Below are 20,462 nucleotides of genomic sequence, written 5' to 3' on the forward strand. Positions count from 1 at the left end.
CGATTCAGGGGTTGGGATCGCGGCGTGGGTTAGAACTACAGACCATTTCGTACGCAAGGAAGAGATAGTAGAAGTTGATAGTCTCGTTAAGAAGGCCTCGAAGCTGGTCTAGTGGTAGTTTGTTTTCAAGCTATCGTTCTCTATTGTTTTTGTTTAGTTCTAACTCTTTTATATCAGCGGTAGCATCGTTCCAACGCGGATCATCGGGATCTGGAACTGTCTCAATCAGCCCGTCTGAACATCGTTCGATGTAGATAGCAGGGAGCCATAGGTGTGCTATTTGCACCTGTTTGCCATTGCATGAAGTCCTCCGCCATACTGCGGCGAATCAGACGGGATGTAAGGAGTTGGAACTTGTGAATTAGATAGGGGTAAGTCGGGGTTCTGACGCCTGCGGTAAGGAGTGCTCCAATAAATAAGATTTCAGTCTATCAAAAGGTAGTCTAATAGCTACTGCGTTGACCTTTGCATCGCATTTCAAGTTTCCAAAGCCTAACGAGGTACCCCAAACGGTTGCAGAGAGCGCCCAAACTTACGTCTTGATACTGTAGATACGACTAAAAAAAATTTGATGAGAACTCTTATAGGCTGATTCGGAGAACAGTACCCGGAATTTGATTACCAACCTCTCGAATAGGATAGCCAGCAGTCCTTCCTATTCGATTTTCTTTCGAAGGTCATGAGATCGGGGTGGATACGATGTAGACACGGCTTCGGACAAAATCAAGCGAAATGTGGGGGGTTGCGGGGAAGCGTTCCCCGGATTTCCCTACCATTCGTCAGTTCCTCATATTTACCAACACTGACCTGAACAAAGACTCGATGTCCTGGGAAACGCGGGATCTTTGAATGCTTCACGGTCAGGGGTGCAGCTAAGTTGATGTTAGTTAAGCCTTCTGCGTACTACATTACTCTACCGTATCTCCACTCAAACCCTCTTCTTAGGCTTTCGAACCCTTCCAAACATCTAACCCTCAATAAAGCACCTCTAAATTCTTGGCTATTACCCAGCTCCCTTAACGACACACGCCCGCAAAGATGTCGGTCGACCTCATAGAAACCGAAACCGCCAAAGCCTTCTCCCACACGACCCCCCTCTTCAACGTCGCCGACAAAGTCATCGCCATAACCGGCGGCGCCTCAGGCATCGGCCTCGCAACCGCCACCCTCCTCGCCGCCCAAGGCGCCAAAGTCGCCATCATGGACCTCAACAAAACCCACCTCGAGACCGCCGCCGCCACCATCAAAGCCGCCGGCGGCACCGTCATGGCCACCGTCGTCAACGTGCGCGACGCCGCCCAAGTCGACGCCTGGATCGCCGACGTCGTCGCGACCTTTGGGAAACTCGACGGCGCTGCCAATCTCGCGGGCGTGATCCCCAAGAGCATCAACATCGACCGCGTGGAAGACTTGAAGGACGAGGACTGGAAGTTCGTCTTGGATGTCAACATCACGGGCGTGATGCACTGCCTGCGCGCGCAGATCCGCGAGATGAAGAAGAAGGGGAGCATCGTGAATGCGGCGAGTATTGCGGGGCTGGGCGGGTTTGCGAAGAACGCGGCGTACACGGTGAGCAAGCATGGGGTGATTGGGTTGACGAAGTCGGCGGCGAAGGAAGTGGCGGATCGGGGGATTAGGGTGAATTGTATTGCGCCGTAAGTTTCGAAATTCCGTGCTTGCTTTGAAGGTTGGGTTTGCTGATGTGGGCGTGATATAGGGGTATTATAGATACAGAGATGCACCGCGAATCTGAGCGCATCAGGGGCAGCCCGGGGAACTACAACGCCCCGATTAAGAGGAAAGGGCAGCCGGAGGAGGTGGCGAGCTTGATTTCGTGGCTGCTGTGTGATGGGTCGACTTATATCACTGGAACTATACAGATTATTGATGGAGGTCTAATGGCGTAGAGTCCATCGAATACGCATCCTTCAATTCTTTACATCCCGTTCATTTCGTATATGGTAGGCCAGAGGACTTCATGCAGTAGTAAAGAGGTGCGAATAGCACTACATTCTGACTCCCTGCAGATGTGTCCAGGAGTTGGTCAGGATGCAGCGGGCGATGCGGTGGATATTAGGCTACCTTTTGGATGGTTCGTGAAATGCGACATGGGGGGACCCCTAACAGTGGTATTGAGTGAGCAAAGGTAGTGTGTAAGGAGTAGAATGTTCGTGTGCGTAGGGGTTAGGTACTCCGGCACGGCGCAGGGGTCGATGCTGTCTAATTTAGAGTGCCTTCTGGACGACTGGTGAAGTGTTAGTTGGGGAACTCCTAACGGTGATATTAGGTGAGCAAAGGTAGTGCTTAAGGAGTAGAGCATTCGTGTGTGTAGGGTTTAGATGGTACGATGTTGAGGTTCATGCAGTGTAAGCCAGACTACCTTTTAGATGGTTCGTGGACTGCTAGTTGGGGACTCCTAACGGTGTTATTGGGTGAGTAAAGACTGAGCGTAAGGAGTAGAATATTCATACCCATAGGGCTTAGATGCTCCGGCACGATGTAGAGGTCGATACAGTCCAATCTGGACTACCTTTTGGATGGCTGGTGAGGTGCTGGCCCGGGCACCGCTGACGGTGGTGTTAAGGGGGCAAGGAGGAGTATATTCGTTCCCAAATACAGGAAAAGAAACGTCGTTACGGAAAATCTTCTTGGTATAGCTTGTCTTCTCTACCTCATATATGACTAATAGTTCTTCTCATCAAATTCCTCAATTCTGGCTTCCAAAAGTAAGTTCTCAGCAGTCATACAATCCCAGCCCCTCCCCTGCAGCCACCCGCATGCGCTAGGCCCCATCCCAGCTCTCCTCTCGACCAGGGTCTCAATCTTGGACCAGACGCGAAGTGACGCAATGTGGTGGTATCAGTAACTGAAGACATAAACCTGCCCCGCGAACTTCTTGATACAATATTTAAACTATACCTCTTACAACAAGCTCTAGAAGGTACACCTCGAACAAACAAAAGGTAATAACCCCCACCACAGCCTTTAGAATAGTCCATAAAGCCGATACTAACCTCCCCAGAACCCAACTCCGCCGATCTATCCAAGATATAAAAAGCTTCGCCCACAATGTCCATCCCCCTCCTCTTCACAATCGACGGCGCCTCCCGCCACGAAGTCGTCCTCCTCCCCCGCAGCGCCGACATCAAGTACCTGAACGGGCTGGTCATCAACACCGCCGCCACGTCCCCAAACTGCACGGAGTGGGGCTCCAAGTTCAAGAAGCAAGACGCGGACGGGCCGAAAGAGCACATCACCGAGTTTAAGATCCAGTGGGCGACGGAGGGCCGGGATATGAAGTTCTGGCCCGCGAGCACGGTGATCACGGGCGAGAACATCGAGGCTGTGTTGGCGATGGTGGAGAAGGGCGCGGGGAGGGATGTATTGGTTGTCAGTATGGGGAAGGCAGAGAAGTAAGGGTGATTTTCAGGTTTTCATGATGTAAAGATGGCGAAGGGTGTACGATAGATGTTTTGGGAAATCTGCAGTGGGGATATGAGAATGAGAGTATGTTGGAGGACTTCATGCAGTGGTAAACAGGCGCAAATAGTACCCTATTTACCGCCCCTTCGATTTGTGCATTCTAGCTGTTTACATCTTGTTCTACCGTTTTTGACCTCGTTAGAGGCCTCCTGCACTGGTGAACGGGTGTAAACAGCGCGCATTTACCACCTTTCCAATTCGCGCTCTCCAGAATTTTACATCCTGTGCAGAAAGTTCAGACGTTATTGAGGAACCTCAAACGATGGCATACCGTGATACGCACGCCTATCTAGCACCTCTCCAATTCGCGCTCTCGGGAGCTTTACATCCTGTGCAGAAAAATTAGACCTCGTTAGAGGCCTCCCGCACTAGTGAACGGGTGTAAACAGCACGCATTTACCACCTCTCCAATTCGCGCTCTTTCGACCTTTACATCCTGTGCAAAGAAATTAGACCCCGTTGAAGTACCTCAAACGATGGCATACCGAGCACTTCCCCAATTCGCGCTCTTGAGAATTTTACATCCTGTGCAGGAGATTCAGACCTTGTTGAGGAACCTCAAACGATGGCATACCGTGATACGCACGCCGATCTAGTGCCTCTCTAATTCGCGCTCTTGAGAATTTTACATCCTGTGCAGAAAAATTAGACCTCGTTGAAGAACCCCAAACGATGGCATACTGTGATACGCCCTCTATACTCGAAGCCCTACAACTACAAATTTCGCGGTCCAAATCTCACAATATTCCACTGCCTGTTTACATCGCTCTACCACCGTCTGAAGTCCCTCAACATGTTTCCCAGATAGTCAAAACATCACACAAGTCAGTTCAAATCATGAGGGGGGTATACGATCCCATTTCTGGGAAGGCTTGAATTAGCTACAGGAAGGGAAGTCCAAAGCCAGAGGGCCCAAATCGCTCCTATGCTCCGCACATGCTAGCCAACCCGACAGACCGCTGAAGACGCCTCAATGCACCGCCCAACACTCCAAATCCCTAGCCACCAGGCTCCGATTCCAAGAGTCAAGTTAGAACAGTAGAGAAATAGGCTCTGAATCACAGGTCCAAGTCCAGGTCCATGTCGTCGGCTTTGGCAGCCGCAGGGGCAACTACTGCCGCCGGGGCCTGCTTCACAGGCTCGGCTCCACCAGCAGCGTCCTTGGACGCGAAATACGCGTCCATTTCCTTGTCGAGTTGCTCTTGCGTCAGCTTTGGGCGCTCGGCTCTGCCACCACGGCGGCCTTGCGTGGCTGGCTTCCGCTCCACACGATTGCCGCCAGCGCGCGGGCCCAGCACGCCAGATTCGCGGTGCGGCGGGACGTAGCGGTCCATCGCGGGGCGTCCGCGTCCCCCCTTCGTGCCCTTGTCGTCACTAGAGCGCCTGCTGCTGTTGTACCCGCGGTTGCTGCTGTCACGCCGGCTGTCGTTGCGGGGGCCCTTTGCCTGGCCTCGCTCGGTGCGATTGTTGATTCTTCCACGCGAAGTGTCGCGGTTGTTGACGATCGGGTTCTCGATCCGCTCGAACAAAGAGCGCTTTTGAGTGGAGTTGCGGGCCGTGATACTCGCAGTGACGGGCTTTCCGTACGCTTTGGCCCCGTGAATGTCACGCACAGCGGCACGAGCGGTGTCCTCGTCCTTGTAGGTGATGTGCGCGATACCGGTAGATCGGTCCGTACGGTCAAAGATCAGTTTGACCTCCAGCGCGTCGCCGAACTGTTCGGCCAGGTCGCGAACTTCGGACTCGGAGACATCGTGAGGGAAGCCACGGATCGTGACTTGAACGCCGGGGGTACTGCGCGATTGGTTAGCATGTTAGGGTAATGGGAGTAGGAGCTGCTTACATCTTCGGGCCGCGGGCTTGATTGTAGCTGTCGAGAGGCTTGAAGGCCTGACGGTCATTCTTCCTGTACGGACGGTCTGGGAGGAATCAGCATGGTTGGAGGGTCAGGGCGATGGGAATTCGTACCGTCTTCGTCGCCCTGCCAACGGTCATGGACCCATTCTGCCCTGTGGAGTGTCAGAGTTTGTTTCTCACGAGTGAGGGTGGGGGTAACTTACTTGTCAAGCTGGTCGGGCGTAGGACCCTGATTGTAGTCGTCAGACTGCTGGAAGAATTGATGTCAGCATAAATCTTCTAGAATGTGACTCGCTCCCAGGCAGCCTCGTCCGTTGTCAGACGTCAGGAGACAATCGATCGGGAGGGAAGGATGTTGCTTGCAATATCACAGCAGGGAGGAAGAAAGACCTGGGCCCAATCAGTTAGACTTGCGATTGAAGGGTGTTTGCGCCGTTGGAAGCTTACCTTGTGATGTTCGGCGCCGTTGCCATGACCTGCTGCGTCCTTGAAAGCGTAACCCACGTCGTCGTAGCCGTTGTTGTCGTAGTATCCATCGTCGTTATAGGCGGCGTCGTGCTCTCTGAATGAGGACGAGGCCCCCTGGTACTGCTGTAGAAGGGGAGGGGGGTTAGCTGAAGTACGAAAGGTGAGGTTCGTGGGTTGCGCGAGCTTTGAGCTGCGCGCGCTGGAGACGTACCTGACGGTTGTTGCGATTGCGGTACGCCATCGTGCTTGCGAGGGCGAAGGGTGTTGTAGATGTAGATGGAAGGTAGTGTCGAGATCCTCTGGGCACGGCTCTGGGTGAATGCAGAGTCGATTGTGATTGTCGAGGAGCGGAGGAGAGGTGGTGGAGTGACGTTGTCGCGGTCGAGGACGTGAACTTTATGATGAAGCTTGGCGACATGGCGACCCTGCTGACTCAGGCAGCCCCACGGTAACTAACGGCGACAGCAGGGCAAGCCCTCAACACCAAGGCGATGCTTAGCACCATCGCCAGCCTGTCCACATGTCCATTCTCCATCCCAGCTGGTTGGAAAGCGGATGTATATGGGCTGGGGCACCCCTTCCTTGCATCTCACCCCTCGTTCCTGCGGATTCTGAGCCCTTGGACTGAGTATCATGTGGGCAAACGTGTCTCTGCACGGTAGATGAGTGCTTTCCTTCGTCCCTCGTGCATTGTACATAGACAGCATCCGGTAGTGATAAGTATTCGGCTGTGCAGCAGCCACAAAGCACATAAGTCCTCTAAGGACGAACAGCGATGCCACGAGGCTTGCAGCATCGCCGCTTGTGACTTGGATGAACATAGCGGTAAGTCCGGCGGTAGAGTATTATAACCCAAGAAGGACTGCCAAAGGGAGCTCTCTGGCGATGTCTTAACTGTCCCAGGCTCGGGTGGCAATCGACAAGTATTCTGTTTGCTCGTAATCTCATTCTCATGTGAAAATCGTCCAGGGGATTTGCTCTGGTGTTTGCCCCTGATGAACGAACAATGACACCTCTAGACGAAGCTTTGGAATCACGGTGACAAGTCTATCCATTCTCTTCATCTCCATGAGGTCGGGGAGAGATGCTGGTTGAGTTTGTGGGGTTATCCCCTTCGAAGATGCCTGCGGTCCTTGTCGCCGGTTTTCTGCGCAGGAAGATCGAGGAGCACCATCTTGCAACTTTCATCCTCCTCTTTGCCGGGCCCCTTTCATCATCATCTACCGCGAGGCGCCATTATGGAAGCAATGTTTCATAATGCTATTGCCCCTCGTGTTTGCGCAGGCGCTTCTTCCCTCCTGTTCTTTTCGGGCGGTCGCCCACCTCCGCGACAACACCACCCAAGGCTCAACACCACACACCTCTTTATTCAGCGCCTCGCGACTTATGGCCGAAATAGGCGGGCCATGACGAAGAATCATGCGTCCAGCGGCAAGCCCCCGACCGCCTCTCATCTCCTCGCCTCCTTGTCCTTCGCGCGGCCTAGGGAACCGCACATTCTTGAGCCCTCTCGCCGCCTTACGCCTACGCAACGAACGAGCACCGAGCGCCATGCGGATCAGGACAACTTGGGCGGGGGCATGGCGGGAAGGTAGTCAGGAACTCCCCCGACCCGCCGTCCATGCACTATTTTCGACCGGCAAAGAAACCGTCGTCCCTGGAGTGCGCTTGCCGATTTGCACTTCCACCACGGACAAAGACCGAGCGCTACACGGGATCGGGATACTTGCGGTGGACAGAACAGCAAAGCGATTGGGAGCGCCCGATCATCTCCTCTCCTTGTCGTCCAAGCTGCAAAGAAATGCCCAATATCGGAAGTCCACCACCACATCATGCTTACACAACGAACAAAGATCGAGTGTTGCGCGGACCTGGATACTATCAGCAGGAATATGACAGCATGACACTCATGGCTATCACGGTCTGCCGACCATCTACGTTCTTAGTGCGACGAAGAAACGGTCGTCTCCGGAGTCCCCTCACCGCCACATAGCCACGCCACGGGCAAACAGCAACCTCTTTGCGGATCATGACATTTGCGGCGGGTTATGACAGCTGGACGGATAAGTGCCCCGACTTGGGCTATTCCTCCTCAATCTTTGCGCCGCGAAGGAACCCTCCATCCTGACATCGCTTGCTGGCTTACCCCTATACCATAGACAAGCGCCAAAGTCTATACGGATCGGGACATTTGGAGGGGGTTTAGGACAGCAAGTCAGCCAGGAGCACTACATAGCCGCTCTTCCGACTAGGCCGAGACGGCTTCATCGCAGCTTGGTAGGTTGACCCCACAATCGACCGCATCGGCCAGCCGGGTCGTCAAAAAAGGCCGCAGCTAGGATAAAAGTGGTGGAGACCAATTCCATATGTGCAGGCGGACACGCATAACGGAATCTTCAGACGCTGGAATCGCCAGAAGCCGGGGTGACGAGGACGTCTTCCTTCGAACAGCATGCCCTCATTTACCGCGTCGGACAGGCCCTACAGAGAATTCAAATGCCGAACGCAATTCCAGTACAGTCACGCTAGCCTGCTAGCTGATCTGCAAGGAGTGGACACGGATCATAAATATATCGACAGTCCAAGCTCCAGAAAGTATAGGGATGAGCCGGCTCTCATTCGGGCACCAGCCAGATCTCCAGCCTGCTCGGACTATCCAAAGCCTGCGAAACACGTCGCATAAGCATACAGCTTAGTCCGCTCTATGTCTCCTTCTAGCTCGGCGCCAGATTTCATCGGATGGACTCTTCCAGTTGCCAGGGTAGCCCGTGCTGACCACCCTGTGAGTTTGCTCTGTGATCAGTATTCTGTATATTAATAGGGTTAACCAGCAAACTGAGGAATCACGGTAAATGACAACAGCTAACTGCTTTGAGTCGCCGTAGCCGAGTCGAAATCGATAAGCAAAAAGACCTGCCACCCTGGCCTCCAGATTACTTGACCGATCGAATCCTTTTACGCCGCAGCGCATACAGACGACATTTCCCGGTCCAACGGCTAGAGGAAATGCAAGGATCCAGAAGTTTTCTCAGAAGACCAAGGCCGAGATCTATGAAGGGAAAGTATCAGGTAGCTGAGACCTTCCCCATACTATAGCCGAGATACCGAGAGAGAAGGCATGGGAGCTTGGGCAGCATGATTCCCTGGACCTAGAAACGAGACTGCTGCGCTCGCGCTCACGATGGCCAAGGCCCTGACGTTAGGAACGGTATTCTCGTGGCGTTCGAAAAGATATACAACCAATGACGGGACTAGAAAGAGATGAAGAGAAGACTGGAAGACCCACAACTTGACAGCGTACAGAACATAGAGAAGAGAATAGTGCATTCTCAGGGCCATCGAAAAGCCCGCTCAATGGAACCGCAAACCTAGGAAGAGATGGAAGTGATAATTCAAGAGATGAGATGAAAGTGATGATTCAAGAGATGAGATAAAGTATACAAGAAAGAGATGAGCCCCCATCAGCCAGCAGATGGTGGGTCGAAATGTATCCCCGTCTTTAAGCCGCAGAGGAAAGGATCTTGTCCGTGCAGCGCTAGATTAGGGATCGCCAGCGTCTCACAGCAGGAAGGCCCCCGTACGGGTTCCGAACGACCACTAGAGAGGACAGCATTGATCTTGCGCTTTGACATGCATGGCATGCTGAGGTATGCATCTATCAACATGAACAGTTGAAGACGTTCCTCTCGCGCTCGTGTTGGGAAAGAGACGGGTGTCCTTCAAGTAAGAGATGGAAAAGGGGTTGGCTAGACGAGACGGCTGCCCAAGGCGCTGGTCAGATGCCCCTGTGTGAGCCCTGTGTGAGCCCTGTGTGAGTTGAATCAGGAAGTAAGAGCTGGAACAGCATTTAAGACGGGACGCCATGCGTAAGTGATGGATGGAGCCTTCTCGTTTGAAGTACCTGGGTGAAAAACTCATTCAAATTGGAGAAGATATACCGGAACGAGGTCGATGGAACTGACAAAGGCGGACGAGCTCTTGAGTAAAGACTGAGACTACAGTCAGCGGCATTCCATCCAAGTTCCTATCTTCCTTGTTCTTCTTGTCGAATAAGTCCAGGATGCCACGACGGTCTCCACTTTCCTCGCCCTTGCCTAGCTTCTTTCCTTCGCGGCATGGGGAACTCGCTGCTGGTGTCGGATTGCTTCCCTGTGTGCTTCATCAGCCCAATTATATCTCTCCGGTTTCTCAAATGATACTCGTCCATCATTATCCTCGATATCCTACTCGGAAAAACCTAAAGACAGCATCGGAAGGAGGTGCGCCTCCCAGTCGAAAATGTCCGGCTGGTCGTTGCGGTTGAGCTTGTTCATGTTGTCCATGATGACAGGTCAGTGCTTTGGTCCGTGATGGCTCAAGTGTTATGATGGACCAAGAGGCTCGTGGTGGTTGACTGGCCGAGCTCTAGATGTTTGCGTTCGAGGTGGTTTCGAGCATTCTATCCTAGACTGCGACTTATATCAGCAATGTTCGATCCAACTCTCCTGATATCACGGTTGAGGTCCATCCGCCATCGATCTAGGACTCACCCAGAATGAGGCATCGAACAATCAGCTCTATCCAAGCCTATTCCACCAAGACGTGGCTACCTCTGGGACCAAAGTGGTAGCGAATAGGGATGTACGACTCAGAATACCTCCACCGTCTCCATCGCTGCCATGCAGAGCTGAATACGTGGTAACTTCAAATGTCGCTCGCCGCGCTGATTCCGATTACGGTTCTCTTCGCCCTGCATGAGGCGACCCTCTTATGCTAATTTTCAGTGTGTTGTTTGACAATGTCTATTTGACCAAGCCCATCCAGCGCGGCGATTTTGTTTCGATCTTGGCTTGCGGAGACGAGGACGCCATTGCTATGGCAGACGTACTCGACAACCGCGTGCCGTGGGTTGTTGAACCGCTGTGAAGCTTGTTCTCGTTGATTTTATCTTAGTTATGCGTGCGTGCGCGGACTGCGTACGGCGAAAGAAGCAGAAGGAGAAGCCGCTTACTGTATCTCTGCTGAGGATATTCCCGTCGATTATGCAGCCGGCTGCGTCTGGATCGAGTTTCTCCGAGTCGAATGTTGGTTTGTCGAGGCAGCGGAGGTGGAGATGTCGAGAACGCTTTGACTCTTGGGAGAGGCAAATCACGCCCAGCAGCCTCGCCGGCTGGCACAGCTATCATGATGCCGGAGCCCTCCGATCGCGGCAAGGAGATGTCAACTTGCTGTATCATCAGGTTCGATGTGGGTGGTGTCTCTGTCCGTGGGTGTTGAGGAAATGGAGCTGGCTAGCCTCGCCTTACCCGGAAGCAAGTCACGCCCAGCAGCCTCGTCAGCTGTCGTAGCTGCTGTGAAGCCGGAAACCCCCGACAGTGGCAGCGAGAAGTCAGCGTGCTGTATCATCAGCTTCGATGTGGCTGATGTGTCTTTGTGTGGGTGTTGGGGAGAGGGAGCTGGCGGGTCTCTTCTTACCTGGAAGCAAGTCGCGCTCAGCGGCCTCGTCGTCTGGCGTAGGTGTCGTGAATCCGGAGGCCCTGACAGCGGCAGCGAGAGGCCAGCATGCTGCATCATCAGCTCCTATGCAGACGATGTCTCTTCGTGTTGGTGTAGGGTAGACGGCGCTGACGGTTCTCATCTTACCTGAAAGCAAGCCTCGTCCATCAGCCTCGCTAGCTGGCAAAGCTGTTGGCGAGCTGGAAACCTCTGGTGGCGGCAAGGAGACGTCAGCTTGCTGTATCACCAGCTTCAATGTTGGTGGTGTGCCTTTGCGTGAACGTGGGGAGGATGAGGTTGGCGAGTCTCATCCTACATGGAAGTAATCCACGCCCACCAACCTCGCCGGCTGGCACAGCTGTTGAGCAGCCGGAACCCCCCGACAGCGGCAAGGAGACGTCAGCTAGGAGGCTCAACTGCTCAGGCATAGGTGGTATAAGGTGGTGATAGTGAATTAGGGGTCAATTCGAGGTGGAATTCGCTATGTGTGGTGTTGCTGCCCCTAAAGCTGCCCACGTCACGTGGTCGCCCACAACGACCTCAAAACAAATTCCTCGCGCCAGACTTCACGCTCTTTGGCCCACAGATCTACACCGCGCACCGCATCACCACCAGATCTGTCTGTGCAGCTCCTGGAGCACCCAAACAACCTCAAAACCATCGCCATCACCACCATCATCACCATCATCATGGCCACCCAGGCCACAGGGGGCCACCCTGCCGCCGAGTAAGTGACAGCCCTGATCTGCACCCCCAGACTGCACCCAACCTCACGAGATCTTGCCTACCGGCTGAGGCTGTTGGCAAGCCTCGAGTCTCTACCTTCACGCGCAGGATCTCTTAGTCACCGAGCAGATTTAGCTAACCCCGACACAGCGCCGCCACCGTCGCCGCGCAGGAGGAGGAGGAGGAGGAGAAGAAGAAGACGCTGGAGCTGCACGCCGCCGCGTAAGTCCACCCACCACCCACCACCCACACCCTATATCCTGACACAACTCTAACTGTTTTGGCCAGCGCCGCCACCATCGTGTGGACCCCCTCGGGCCGTCGCGCCCAGCGCACGCAGGAGCAGAGCTGGTGGAGGATGAGGGGCCCGCACCTCGAGCGGCGGGCGGAGAGGATGATGCAGGCGCTGCTGGACGGACGGAACGAGTCCGTCCAGCAGCACCTCGCTGTCCTGGACCTCCTGCCGCCCGAGGTGCGGCAGCAGCGCGCAAAGGAGAGGCGGGAGAAGGAGAAGAGGGAGAAGGAGGTGCGGGAGAGGCGGGAGAGGGAGGCGGAGGCGGAGGCGGAGCGGCGGTTTGGGGAGAAGATTGGGGGGGAGTAGGGGGAGAGGGGCGGAGAGGGGGGAGGGGGGAGGGCCGGAATTGGCCGAGTGGAGCAGACTGCCTGACGCTCAATGAAACCTTCTTGAAAGACCTCGCCGCGGAGCAGCGGGAGGCAGAAAGCACACATACTAGTCCTGACTTGAGTGATGTGGAGTGATAGCAATGGCTCTAGAACGTGATTTGATAGCTATCTAGGAAAGGTGGAAGGTACAGGCTTGATGTTGAGACACGGGAGAAAGGATATCTACCTTGGATGCCGATGCGTGAGGTGCTACGAGCTATTGAAGATGGTATACACAGGATGTAGCAGATTCAGGACTTCATATCAAGACTAGGCGTAAAGAAGGATCTTTCCAGGTGGATACCGGCACCTGTGGTGCTATAGCAGACCGGAAAACATATACACGGGATGCACAAGATTCAGCACTACAGATCTGAATGAAGCTAAGGCAAAATATTCTCACATAGAAGCAACCGTCTGAGGTGCTGCGAATGACTCAGAAATGTACGTGAACGAAAATCATGAATTTCCAGGCGGATGCCGGCGCGTGAGGTGCTGTGTCAGGCCTAAAACCATATACTTAGAATGTAAGAGGTTCGAGACTATAGATCTGAACGAACTAAAGAGACAGATCCATCCATGAAAGCAACCGGCTGAGGTGCTACGAATGGCTCAAGAATCCATGTGTAAGATGTAAAGAATCGAGTGTCCAAATCTGCGGTGTATCGAAAATCATGCATTTCCAGGCGGTTGCCGGCGCACGAGGAGCCATCTTGGGCCACAAGGAACAGGCACCAGATGTAATAGAGTCGAGACTGTAGATCTAAACTCGGTACATACGCGTGGACTTACATATTAATAGAGGCGTCTGGGGTGCACATCCCGGTCAAGAGACAGTCGTATAAGATGTACTAGATTCGAGGTTTTAAATTAGCAGTGGGTTAAAAGCTACGGAGTTTCGGTTGGATGCAGGTGTCTGAGGTGGTAACACTGCCGAATAGAGATACGCATATTATGTAATGAATTGAGCTCGTAAATCAGGAGTCGGTGTAAAGAGGGCGATTTGTACGTGGTGGCCGGCGTTCAGTGCTACGGATGGTTATATGAGATGAGCATGGGATGTCATAGTTCGACGCCCTAAATCTGCGGGAGAGGAAAATTCGTAGACTAACACGGGTTTGCTAGCGCCTGAGGTGCTGTGATACATTGAGAAATTGAATAGACGATGTAGTAGTCTCGAGGCTGTGTATCTCGATAGGGTGTAAAGTAGCGTTTTGGCATATGAACAAAGCTTCAAGCGCAGTTGCGAAAAGATGCGCAGCAAGAAGAGAAAGAGAAGCTACAGAAGCAGGCTTAAACGGCTGCTTGTATTGCTCAACAAAAAGAGGAAGCACGTGAGAAGAAGGAAGCAAAGCAGGCAGCTGCATAATTGATTGGTAAAAGTTAAAGCTAAGAAGCTATTTGCACCAAAGAAATCAGGCTCAAAAAAGGCAGAATAGAAGGTGATGATTGAGGTGGAGGAGGAGGCCTCTATAGCTACAGGCCTGCCCCGGCGTTAAAAGAGGCTTCCTTTTTGGTTTGATGTTGACGTCGTTATTATAGAATGAAAGAGCGGCCTCGGTTGCCTCACCTCCTTGATTTTTGTGTATATAAGACGCTGCGTTGATTTTCGAAATCCGTGCACAAGTGGTGGCCGTGCACGAGGTGGTGGGGCAGACTTCTAATGGGAACGGGTTGTCCCGGGACAGAGCGGCTTTTATGTAAACTACTTATATTCAAAATTTCAACGAATCTCCATCTTCGGTCGCGTGGTGTAGTGTGAGTAGTGCCTGTTTCCCTCCTCGAAAATTATCGCTAACGTCATTAAAAGTGGTTATCACGTTCGCCTAACACGCGAAAGGTCTCCAGTTCAAACCTGGACGCGATCATTTTTTGCTCATATTTTTTTTTCAATTGCCATTACTTTGCACCGCCCTTCCTCCTATTTGCTTATTTAGTATTAGATGGCACAATAGGTCAAGTAGTATGCGCGTCGCATGTCATTGGCTCGTACCTATAAGACGAAGCTGATAGAGGTGGACATACGCGTTGATAGGAACGGTCGAGAAGCTACTGACCCTCAACTGCTGTCGATGCAACGGCAAATTTACGGCTAGGTGCAACCGTATGAAGTCCTTCAGGCGGTTTTATTATATATACTTAGAATTTAGCTGAATTGAGGTTGCATATCTGTCGTAGGACTAAGGAGACCGAGATTGATGGCGAAAGGAGGGGGTGATGCTGGGATGAGCACAGACCAGGGCTCTCACATATCAGCCTTGCAACGTTTCTTAATGATTCGGCTTCTCTCGTCATCATGCAGGGGGGATCTGCGCACCAAGACACACCAAGGAAACACCAAGGAAACACCAAGGAACGAATCCGACCAGGAACACCGGCGCCCAACTGTCTTCGGCAGGTGAGAGTCGCCGGAGCCCACCGTGTCTGCACGTGGGGAAGGTTTGTAGATAAAGAGGTCGATCCCAAAGGCTCACCCGGTGGTCGGGCCGTTTGCATAGGAAGCATGGCTCCGTTAGATGGGATCTACTATAAAGATCTGGTAGGACTGCGACACCGTGCACCAAGCAATGGCCCTTTCAGGATCCCCTGTGCTTCCGTAACACAGCTTTCTTGCTGTTATTAAAGGCACGAGGCGGACTGCTGCGTCCTCGAGCTTTGCCCTCTCCCCTCATTAACGGACTCGACAAGATGCGTCTTTCCACGGCTTTTACAATAGCGGCAAGCGTGACAGCGGTATCGACTTGTGATAGCTGCTATGGACCACAGCACGATGTGGTGATGACCCGCAATGGTACCCCCGCTCTTGTTCTCTCGCACCTAGCCCCCACTTACACCACTAGTCCGGCGAATGCAGCCTGACGCCCAGAACGCGACGACGGGACCCAAAGGACCTCTTGAATGGGGTCAGATCAATTTCCTGCAGACGACCGATACACATGGCTGGCTCGAGGGCCATATCAAGGAGCAGAATTATGGCGCTGACTGGGGCGATTTTGTGAGCTTCACGAAACATATGAAGAAGAAGGCGAAGAAGCTAGGTGTAGATCTCCTGCTCATAGATACGGGCGACCTTCATGACGGTGCTGGATTGAGCGATGCAACTACTCTCAACGGCGAGATTAGCAACCCTATCTTCGAGAACATCGACTACGACCTCCTTACCATTGGCAACCATGAGCTTTATGTTTCTGAGATTGCGTATGAGACTTTCAGCAACTTCTCAAAAAGGTATGGCGATAGGTATCTTACGAGCAATGCTCAGATCATCAATCCTTCGACCGGAGACTATGAATATATCGGCAAGAAGTACCGTTACTTTACCACTGAGCAGGGTAAATCTTAGCTTACTGCCCCAATATGTTCGGTAGATTGCTAATTGAAGATAGGTTTGCGCATCATGGCATTCGGAGTTATTTTCGATTTCACGGGAAGCTCCAACGTCTCGAAGGTAATCACGGCCAAGAACTTGATCGAGGAGAAATGGTTCCTTGATGCTATTAATTACCCGAAGCCAATCGACCTTTTCCTCGTTATTGGGCATAACCCAATCAGAGTAAACGCCAGCACTTCCACCTTTGGCACTCTTTTTAGCACGATCAGAAATCTTCGTCCAGATGTTCCAGTGCAGGGATTTGGAGGACACACGCACATTCGAGACTTCACAGTCTACGACAATAAGGCCACCGGCATGGAGTCAGGTAATACACATCTCACAAATCATTCGTGTCACGTTTACTAAACGGGCGAAGGCCGGTATTGTGAGACGTTAGGATGGCTTTCCATAACGGGGATCAAGTCATCTTCGTGCAAAGCCGAAGACAATCCACACGGTGTTCCGCATCCAACCAGACCCGCAGTTCCCCTTAACACCAGCTTACCCCAGTCCAATACCCCCTCGACTTTGCGCTACGCGAGGCGTTACCTAGACTGGAATCGCCTTACCTTCGCTTATCATGCAGAAGGTAGCCAAGATCATACTTTTAACATCCCCAAAGGCGTTGGGGTTACCGGGGAAATCACGTCTGCCCGGAAGTCACTGAATCTAACGGCGCTTTACGGCTGTGCTCCTGAGTCTTACTGCCAATTTTGCAAGCCATTCCTTGCAGATGGAAATCTCTTTGGGCTTCTCCAGACTGCTTTAACTACGGTAGTCGTTAATGAAAATCGTTCGGATATCCCTCGCATCATCATCATCAACACTGGAAGCGTACGGTTTGATCTTGCCAAAGGCCCCTTCACGTATGACGATTCGTTCATCGTTAGCCCGTTCAAAGACGGTTTCCAATTCATCCCGGACGTCCCTTATGAGCAAGCATCGGTAAGTGTGTCTCGACTCTCTCGCAGAACCATCAACTCTAACATCAAACAGCAAGTCCTTGGTATCTTGAACGCAGGCCCTTTTCAAAAGAAACGCCGCGACCTCGAGACTCGAGACTTCGGATTCGAGCCTCTCGCCGATCGCGACATCTGCCTCGACCCTCGGATTACTCACAACCACGACGGCCTGAAAGCTCGCTCCAGCTCCAGCTCCAGCTCCGGCATTATCCGCCGTCAAAACACTTCCCCCGTCCCCGGCTACACCACCACTGATGACTTCGGCACCGACGGCGATGACACCGTCCATTCCAAGATCCCGAACTACGCCCAGCCCAACGATCTGCAAGCCAATGGATCATTCCCGACCGACGGCTCCACACCTAAGACGGTAGATCTAGTGTTCCTAGATTTCATTCAGAGCTACATTCTCGCGGCGCTGAACAGCATCGGGGGCAGTTATGTAACCGGGGATGTGAGCTACTATTTACCTAAGACATTCACGACAAATAGCTATTTGCCAGCGTATGCGAAGGTGGCGTGGCAGGAGAATGTTCCCAATTGCCCCGTCGGTGCAGGTATCGGGTTTGATAAGAGGGGAAGAAGGCTGGATTCGATGGGTGTGAGGATCTAGTGGGGTTAGTTGCTTGTCAGGAACGGAGTGGCTTGCAGGTGCTCTTAAGCGATAAATTCTGCGCTAACCGGATTTGGGAATACCTGATCTTCATTCACTGGACGTTCAAGACTAACGTAAAGCTTCTTTAGATGTAGTTTTCTGAAATCTTTAGGGCGCTCGAGTGGCCAGCTTGCCCGTGAAGCACGTTACTCAGCGAGCCGAGGGATACTAGATGGTAGTAGTGCGGTAGGTCGTCACGTCATTAGCATTCAAAATGGGCAATTGCATGGAACACACCTAGCCTTTCCCACGTGTGCTGAACAATCAAACCACAGCTCGTGACTTGCTCCTTCGTTTTCTTATCTTTCGAATATGCAGGTCCTCGCTAACTGTGCTATTTTCATTGCTCTCATTCCTGCCTAAGGTGGTGTCATAACAGCCACCTCGGTATAGAGGGCCCGCTGGATTGGCCATGCTCCAAGTTCTAGAACCGAACGAGCCAGATAGCAGCTCGTTCGAAATACCAGCCACCTCTTGCGAATGAACCATGTGCGGGCTCCTAGCAAGCTAAGTACCGGGCCATATGCGGAACAAGCTGCGATCGTGACAAAAGCTATCACTAGATGTGAACTATGGATATCTATATCTTCGGCTCTGAGCCTATGTTCCTGTTCATCAACCTTGGCCTTCTTACCCATCACTGTCTCCAGAAGCATTTCGCATCCCTCCTGGCCCACAATGGCTGAGAAAACCCCGTCGATCGCGTCCTCAACGGTTTCCCGTACCTGGCGAGGATGGCTGTGGGATTCCGCCGACGTATCTAAAGAGGAACGAATGTTTCTCTTCAAACTGGACGCTTCGCTATTGACATTCGGAACTCTCGGAATGCTGATTAAATGGATCGACACTTCCAACATCACCAACGCTTTCGTCTCGGGCATGAAGGAGGACCTCAACCTCTATGGCAACCAGTACAACTACATCGTCGTCTCCTGGACCGTTGGCTATATCATTGGGCAGTGGCCGTCCAATTTCATCCTGACTCGAGTTCCTGCCCATATTTGGATTCCCTTTCAAGAAATTGGCTGGACGGTCTTTACTTTCGCGCTGGCTGGTGCCAAGTCTTATCATGCAATGCTGGGACTTCGTTTCGTCGTCGGGCTTTTTGAGGCGGGATACTGGCCTGCTCTTTACTATGTACTCGGGTCTTGGTACAATAAGCGTACGCTGTTATCACATCGTCATCGAGAACACAATTGCTAACACATTCCGATAGGCGAGCTTGGAAAACGGAACGGTATCCTCCAATCAGCTGTATCAATTGCGCCCATCTTCAGTGGCTTCTTGCAAGCTGGTATCTACAACAGTCTGGACGGTCATGCTGGTCTGGCTGGATGGAGATGGTTGTTCGGTACGAGATCGATCCCCGATCGCTTGTTGATCCCGTTGTTAACTTTCATTTACCAGTCATCAACGGTGTCATTTCTTTGCCGATTGCCATTTTAGCCTATTTCTGCTTGCCCGACACGCCAGGAACCGCCAAGCCCAACTGGATCTTCAACGAGCGTGTAAGTGCACATATTGGGTGCGGGGCGAGAGCAAAATACATCTAATGCATCTACTTAGGATATTCAAATTGCGCAAGAGAGGATGGAAAGAGCCGGTCGCAAACCTGAAGGCAAGCCGTATACCGTAAAGGTCATTTTGGGCTACTTGACGAGCTGGAAAACCCTCCTTTTCACACTCATCTTCACGATGCAGCCATTTGGGGGGCAACCATTTACGGCGTTCGTCTTCTGGCTCAAGGCACACAACAAGAAGGGCAAACCTATGGTCTACTCGGTGGCTCAGATTGTGAGTTGTCTTCCCGACTGTTATTCTCAACGCATGGCAGAGTCTGAGACTGATACTACTTGACAGAATGAATACCCGACAATCGGTAACGCTTTCACGGCTGCGTACTCCTTGATATGCGTTTGGATCTCTGACGGGCCATTGCGAGGGCGACGATGGCCTATCATTCTATTCTCCAATCTGGTCGCCATCGTCGTGTTCGTCTTGCTGGTGGTGACACCGGTTATGGGCCCCTTCTCACACAGAGCGCCATTATACATCATATCATCCATCGGAGGAGCTTGTGTGCCCTTGACAATGGCGTGGATGGCTGAGCTCATCTCCGATAATGCCGAGCAGCGAGCTTTCACCGCAGCTGCGATGAACACCCTCCAATGTTAGTACACCTAGCCCATGATCATTGCAAGGTTCCTAAAAACGCTATGTATAGACACTTTCCAAGCTTGGATCCCACTAGTCTGGTTCCAGCAGATCCATCAGCCATACGTCACTGCCGGCAACCGAGCCGCAGCCGTAGTAGCAAGCTTCAACATCATCGTCTTCATCACCATCGCCGTCCTCGCCCATAGGGAGAAGCTGGCCAAGAAGCGCAAGCATCAACTTCAAGCTACGTCGGACTCGCCCGAGCCAGGGACATCAGTCGACGAAGGCAATGAGAAAAGCTTATCTGTCGGTGTGTTCGCTCTCCAGCCCGCGACTGTAGAGGCAGCAGGGCGGCCTATTTAAGTCTAGAGTAGTTCTATCGATGTACTACTCTTATGAAGGAGGTTTACGAGGCCGTGCGTTATGCGATGAGCTGCTGTACCGCGATAGCACGCGCCGAATCGCGAAGTGGTCAGGACTGTAGTTTACGACAAACTATTCAATCGAATCCATGTACAGATCGCACGTTTACTGAAATTCAATGAAAACATGAAGCCTAGTACTTGGAATATATCATCAAACCTCTCACATGTCCAATTCTTGAGGAGCATGCTCAATACGCCGACCAATCAGAACCCCTGAG

At 52.4% G+C, this 20,462-nt stretch overlaps 10 protein-coding genes across 10 annotated transcripts; 8 read left to right on the forward strand and 2 right to left on the reverse strand.

Moving 5' to 3' along the window:
- Window positions 1–923: 923 nt before the first annotated feature.
- BDZ99DRAFT_465119 (NAD(P)-binding protein) lies at window positions 924–1,663 on the forward strand. Its single transcript, XM_033720479.1, has one exon. It carries the CDS (start codon window positions 1,039–1,041, stop codon window positions 1,657–1,659), a length of 621 nt encoding a protein of 206 aa, XP_033574157.1. The 5' UTR covers window positions 924–1,038; the 3' UTR covers window positions 1,660–1,663.
- A 50-nt stretch (window positions 1,664–1,713) lies between these two features.
- BDZ99DRAFT_465120 (uncharacterized protein) lies at window positions 1,714–2,213 on the forward strand. Its single transcript, XM_033720480.1, has one exon. The coding sequence runs from the start codon at window positions 1,737–1,739 to the stop codon at window positions 1,905–1,907; it is 171 nt and encodes a 56-aa protein (XP_033574158.1). The 5' UTR covers window positions 1,714–1,736; the 3' UTR covers window positions 1,908–2,213.
- A 627-nt stretch (window positions 2,214–2,840) lies between these two features.
- Window positions 2,841–3,709, forward strand: BDZ99DRAFT_421148 (uncharacterized protein). The gene is made up of 2 exons (XM_033716942.1): window positions 2,841–2,963; window positions 3,023–3,709. Exon 2 carries the CDS (start codon window positions 3,070–3,072, stop codon window positions 3,415–3,417), a length of 348 nt encoding a protein of 115 aa, XP_033574159.1. The 5' UTR covers window positions 2,841–2,963; window positions 3,023–3,069; the 3' UTR covers window positions 3,418–3,709.
- An 832-nt stretch (window positions 3,710–4,541) lies between these two features.
- On the reverse strand, window positions 4,542–6,049 carry BDZ99DRAFT_478708 (uncharacterized protein; the record flags this gene model as incomplete). The annotated part of the gene is made up of 6 exons (XM_033722182.1): window positions 4,542–5,277; window positions 5,327–5,402; window positions 5,452–5,492; window positions 5,544–5,590; window positions 5,788–5,922; window positions 6,020–6,049. The coding sequence occupies 6 exons, from the start codon at window positions 6,047–6,049 to the stop codon at window positions 4,542–4,544; spliced, it is 1,065 nt and encodes a 354-aa protein (XP_033574160.1).
- Window positions 6,050–7,046: 997 nt separating this feature from the next.
- On the forward strand, window positions 7,047–7,403 carry BDZ99DRAFT_478709 (uncharacterized protein; the record flags this gene model as incomplete). The annotated part of the gene is made up of 1 exon (XM_033722183.1): window positions 7,047–7,403. The coding sequence occupies one exon, from the start codon at window positions 7,047–7,049 to the stop codon at window positions 7,401–7,403; it is 357 nt and encodes a 118-aa protein (XP_033574161.1).
- A 3,469-nt stretch (window positions 7,404–10,872) lies between these two features.
- Window positions 10,873–11,600, forward strand: BDZ99DRAFT_75916 (uncharacterized protein). The gene has a single exon (XM_033728877.1). It carries the CDS (start codon window positions 11,033–11,035, stop codon window positions 11,432–11,434), a length of 402 nt encoding a protein of 133 aa, XP_033574162.1. The 5' UTR covers window positions 10,873–11,032; the 3' UTR covers window positions 11,435–11,600.
- Window positions 11,601–14,298: 2,698 nt separating this feature from the next.
- BDZ99DRAFT_75946 (uncharacterized protein) lies at window positions 14,299–14,710 on the forward strand. The gene is made up of 2 exons (XM_033728879.1): window positions 14,299–14,430; window positions 14,483–14,710. The coding sequence occupies exons 1-2, from the start codon at window positions 14,336–14,338 to the stop codon at window positions 14,607–14,609; spliced, it is 222 nt and encodes a 73-aa protein (XP_033574163.1). The 5' UTR covers window positions 14,299–14,335; the 3' UTR covers window positions 14,610–14,710.
- Window positions 14,624–15,269, reverse strand: BDZ99DRAFT_75938 (uncharacterized protein). Its single transcript, XM_033728878.1, has one exon. The coding sequence runs from the start codon at window positions 15,175–15,177 to the stop codon at window positions 14,812–14,814; it is 366 nt and encodes a 121-aa protein (XP_033574164.1). The 5' UTR covers window positions 15,178–15,269; the 3' UTR covers window positions 14,624–14,811.
- Window positions 15,270–15,520: 251 nt separating this feature from the next.
- BDZ99DRAFT_489656 (ser/Thr protein phosphatase family) lies at window positions 15,521–17,620 on the forward strand (the record flags this gene model as incomplete). Its single annotated transcript, XM_033722998.1, has 3 exons — window positions 15,521–16,004; window positions 16,059–16,370; window positions 16,422–17,620. The coding sequence occupies 3 exons, from the start codon at window positions 15,521–15,523 to the stop codon at window positions 17,618–17,620; spliced, it is 1,995 nt and encodes a 664-aa protein (XP_033574165.1).
- A 720-nt stretch (window positions 17,621–18,340) lies between these two features.
- Window positions 18,341–20,345, forward strand: BDZ99DRAFT_573076 (putative pantothenate transporter liz1; the record flags this gene model as incomplete). The annotated part of the gene is made up of 6 exons (XM_033728257.1): window positions 18,341–18,824; window positions 18,879–19,013; window positions 19,070–19,170; window positions 19,229–19,456; window positions 19,523–19,832; window positions 19,887–20,345. 6 exons carry the CDS (start codon window positions 18,341–18,343, stop codon window positions 20,180–20,182), a joined length of 1,554 nt encoding a protein of 517 aa, XP_033574166.1. The 3' UTR covers window positions 20,183–20,345.
- Window positions 20,346–20,462: the final 117 nt, after the last annotated feature.

This window comes from Mytilinidion resinicola (genome assembly GCF_010093595.1).
Source record: "Mytilinidion resinicola strain CBS 304.34 unplaced genomic scaffold BDZ99scaffold_14, whole genome shotgun sequence".
Taxonomy (NCBI): Eukaryota; Fungi; Ascomycota; class Dothideomycetes; order Mytilinidiales; family Mytilinidiaceae; genus Mytilinidion; species Mytilinidion resinicola.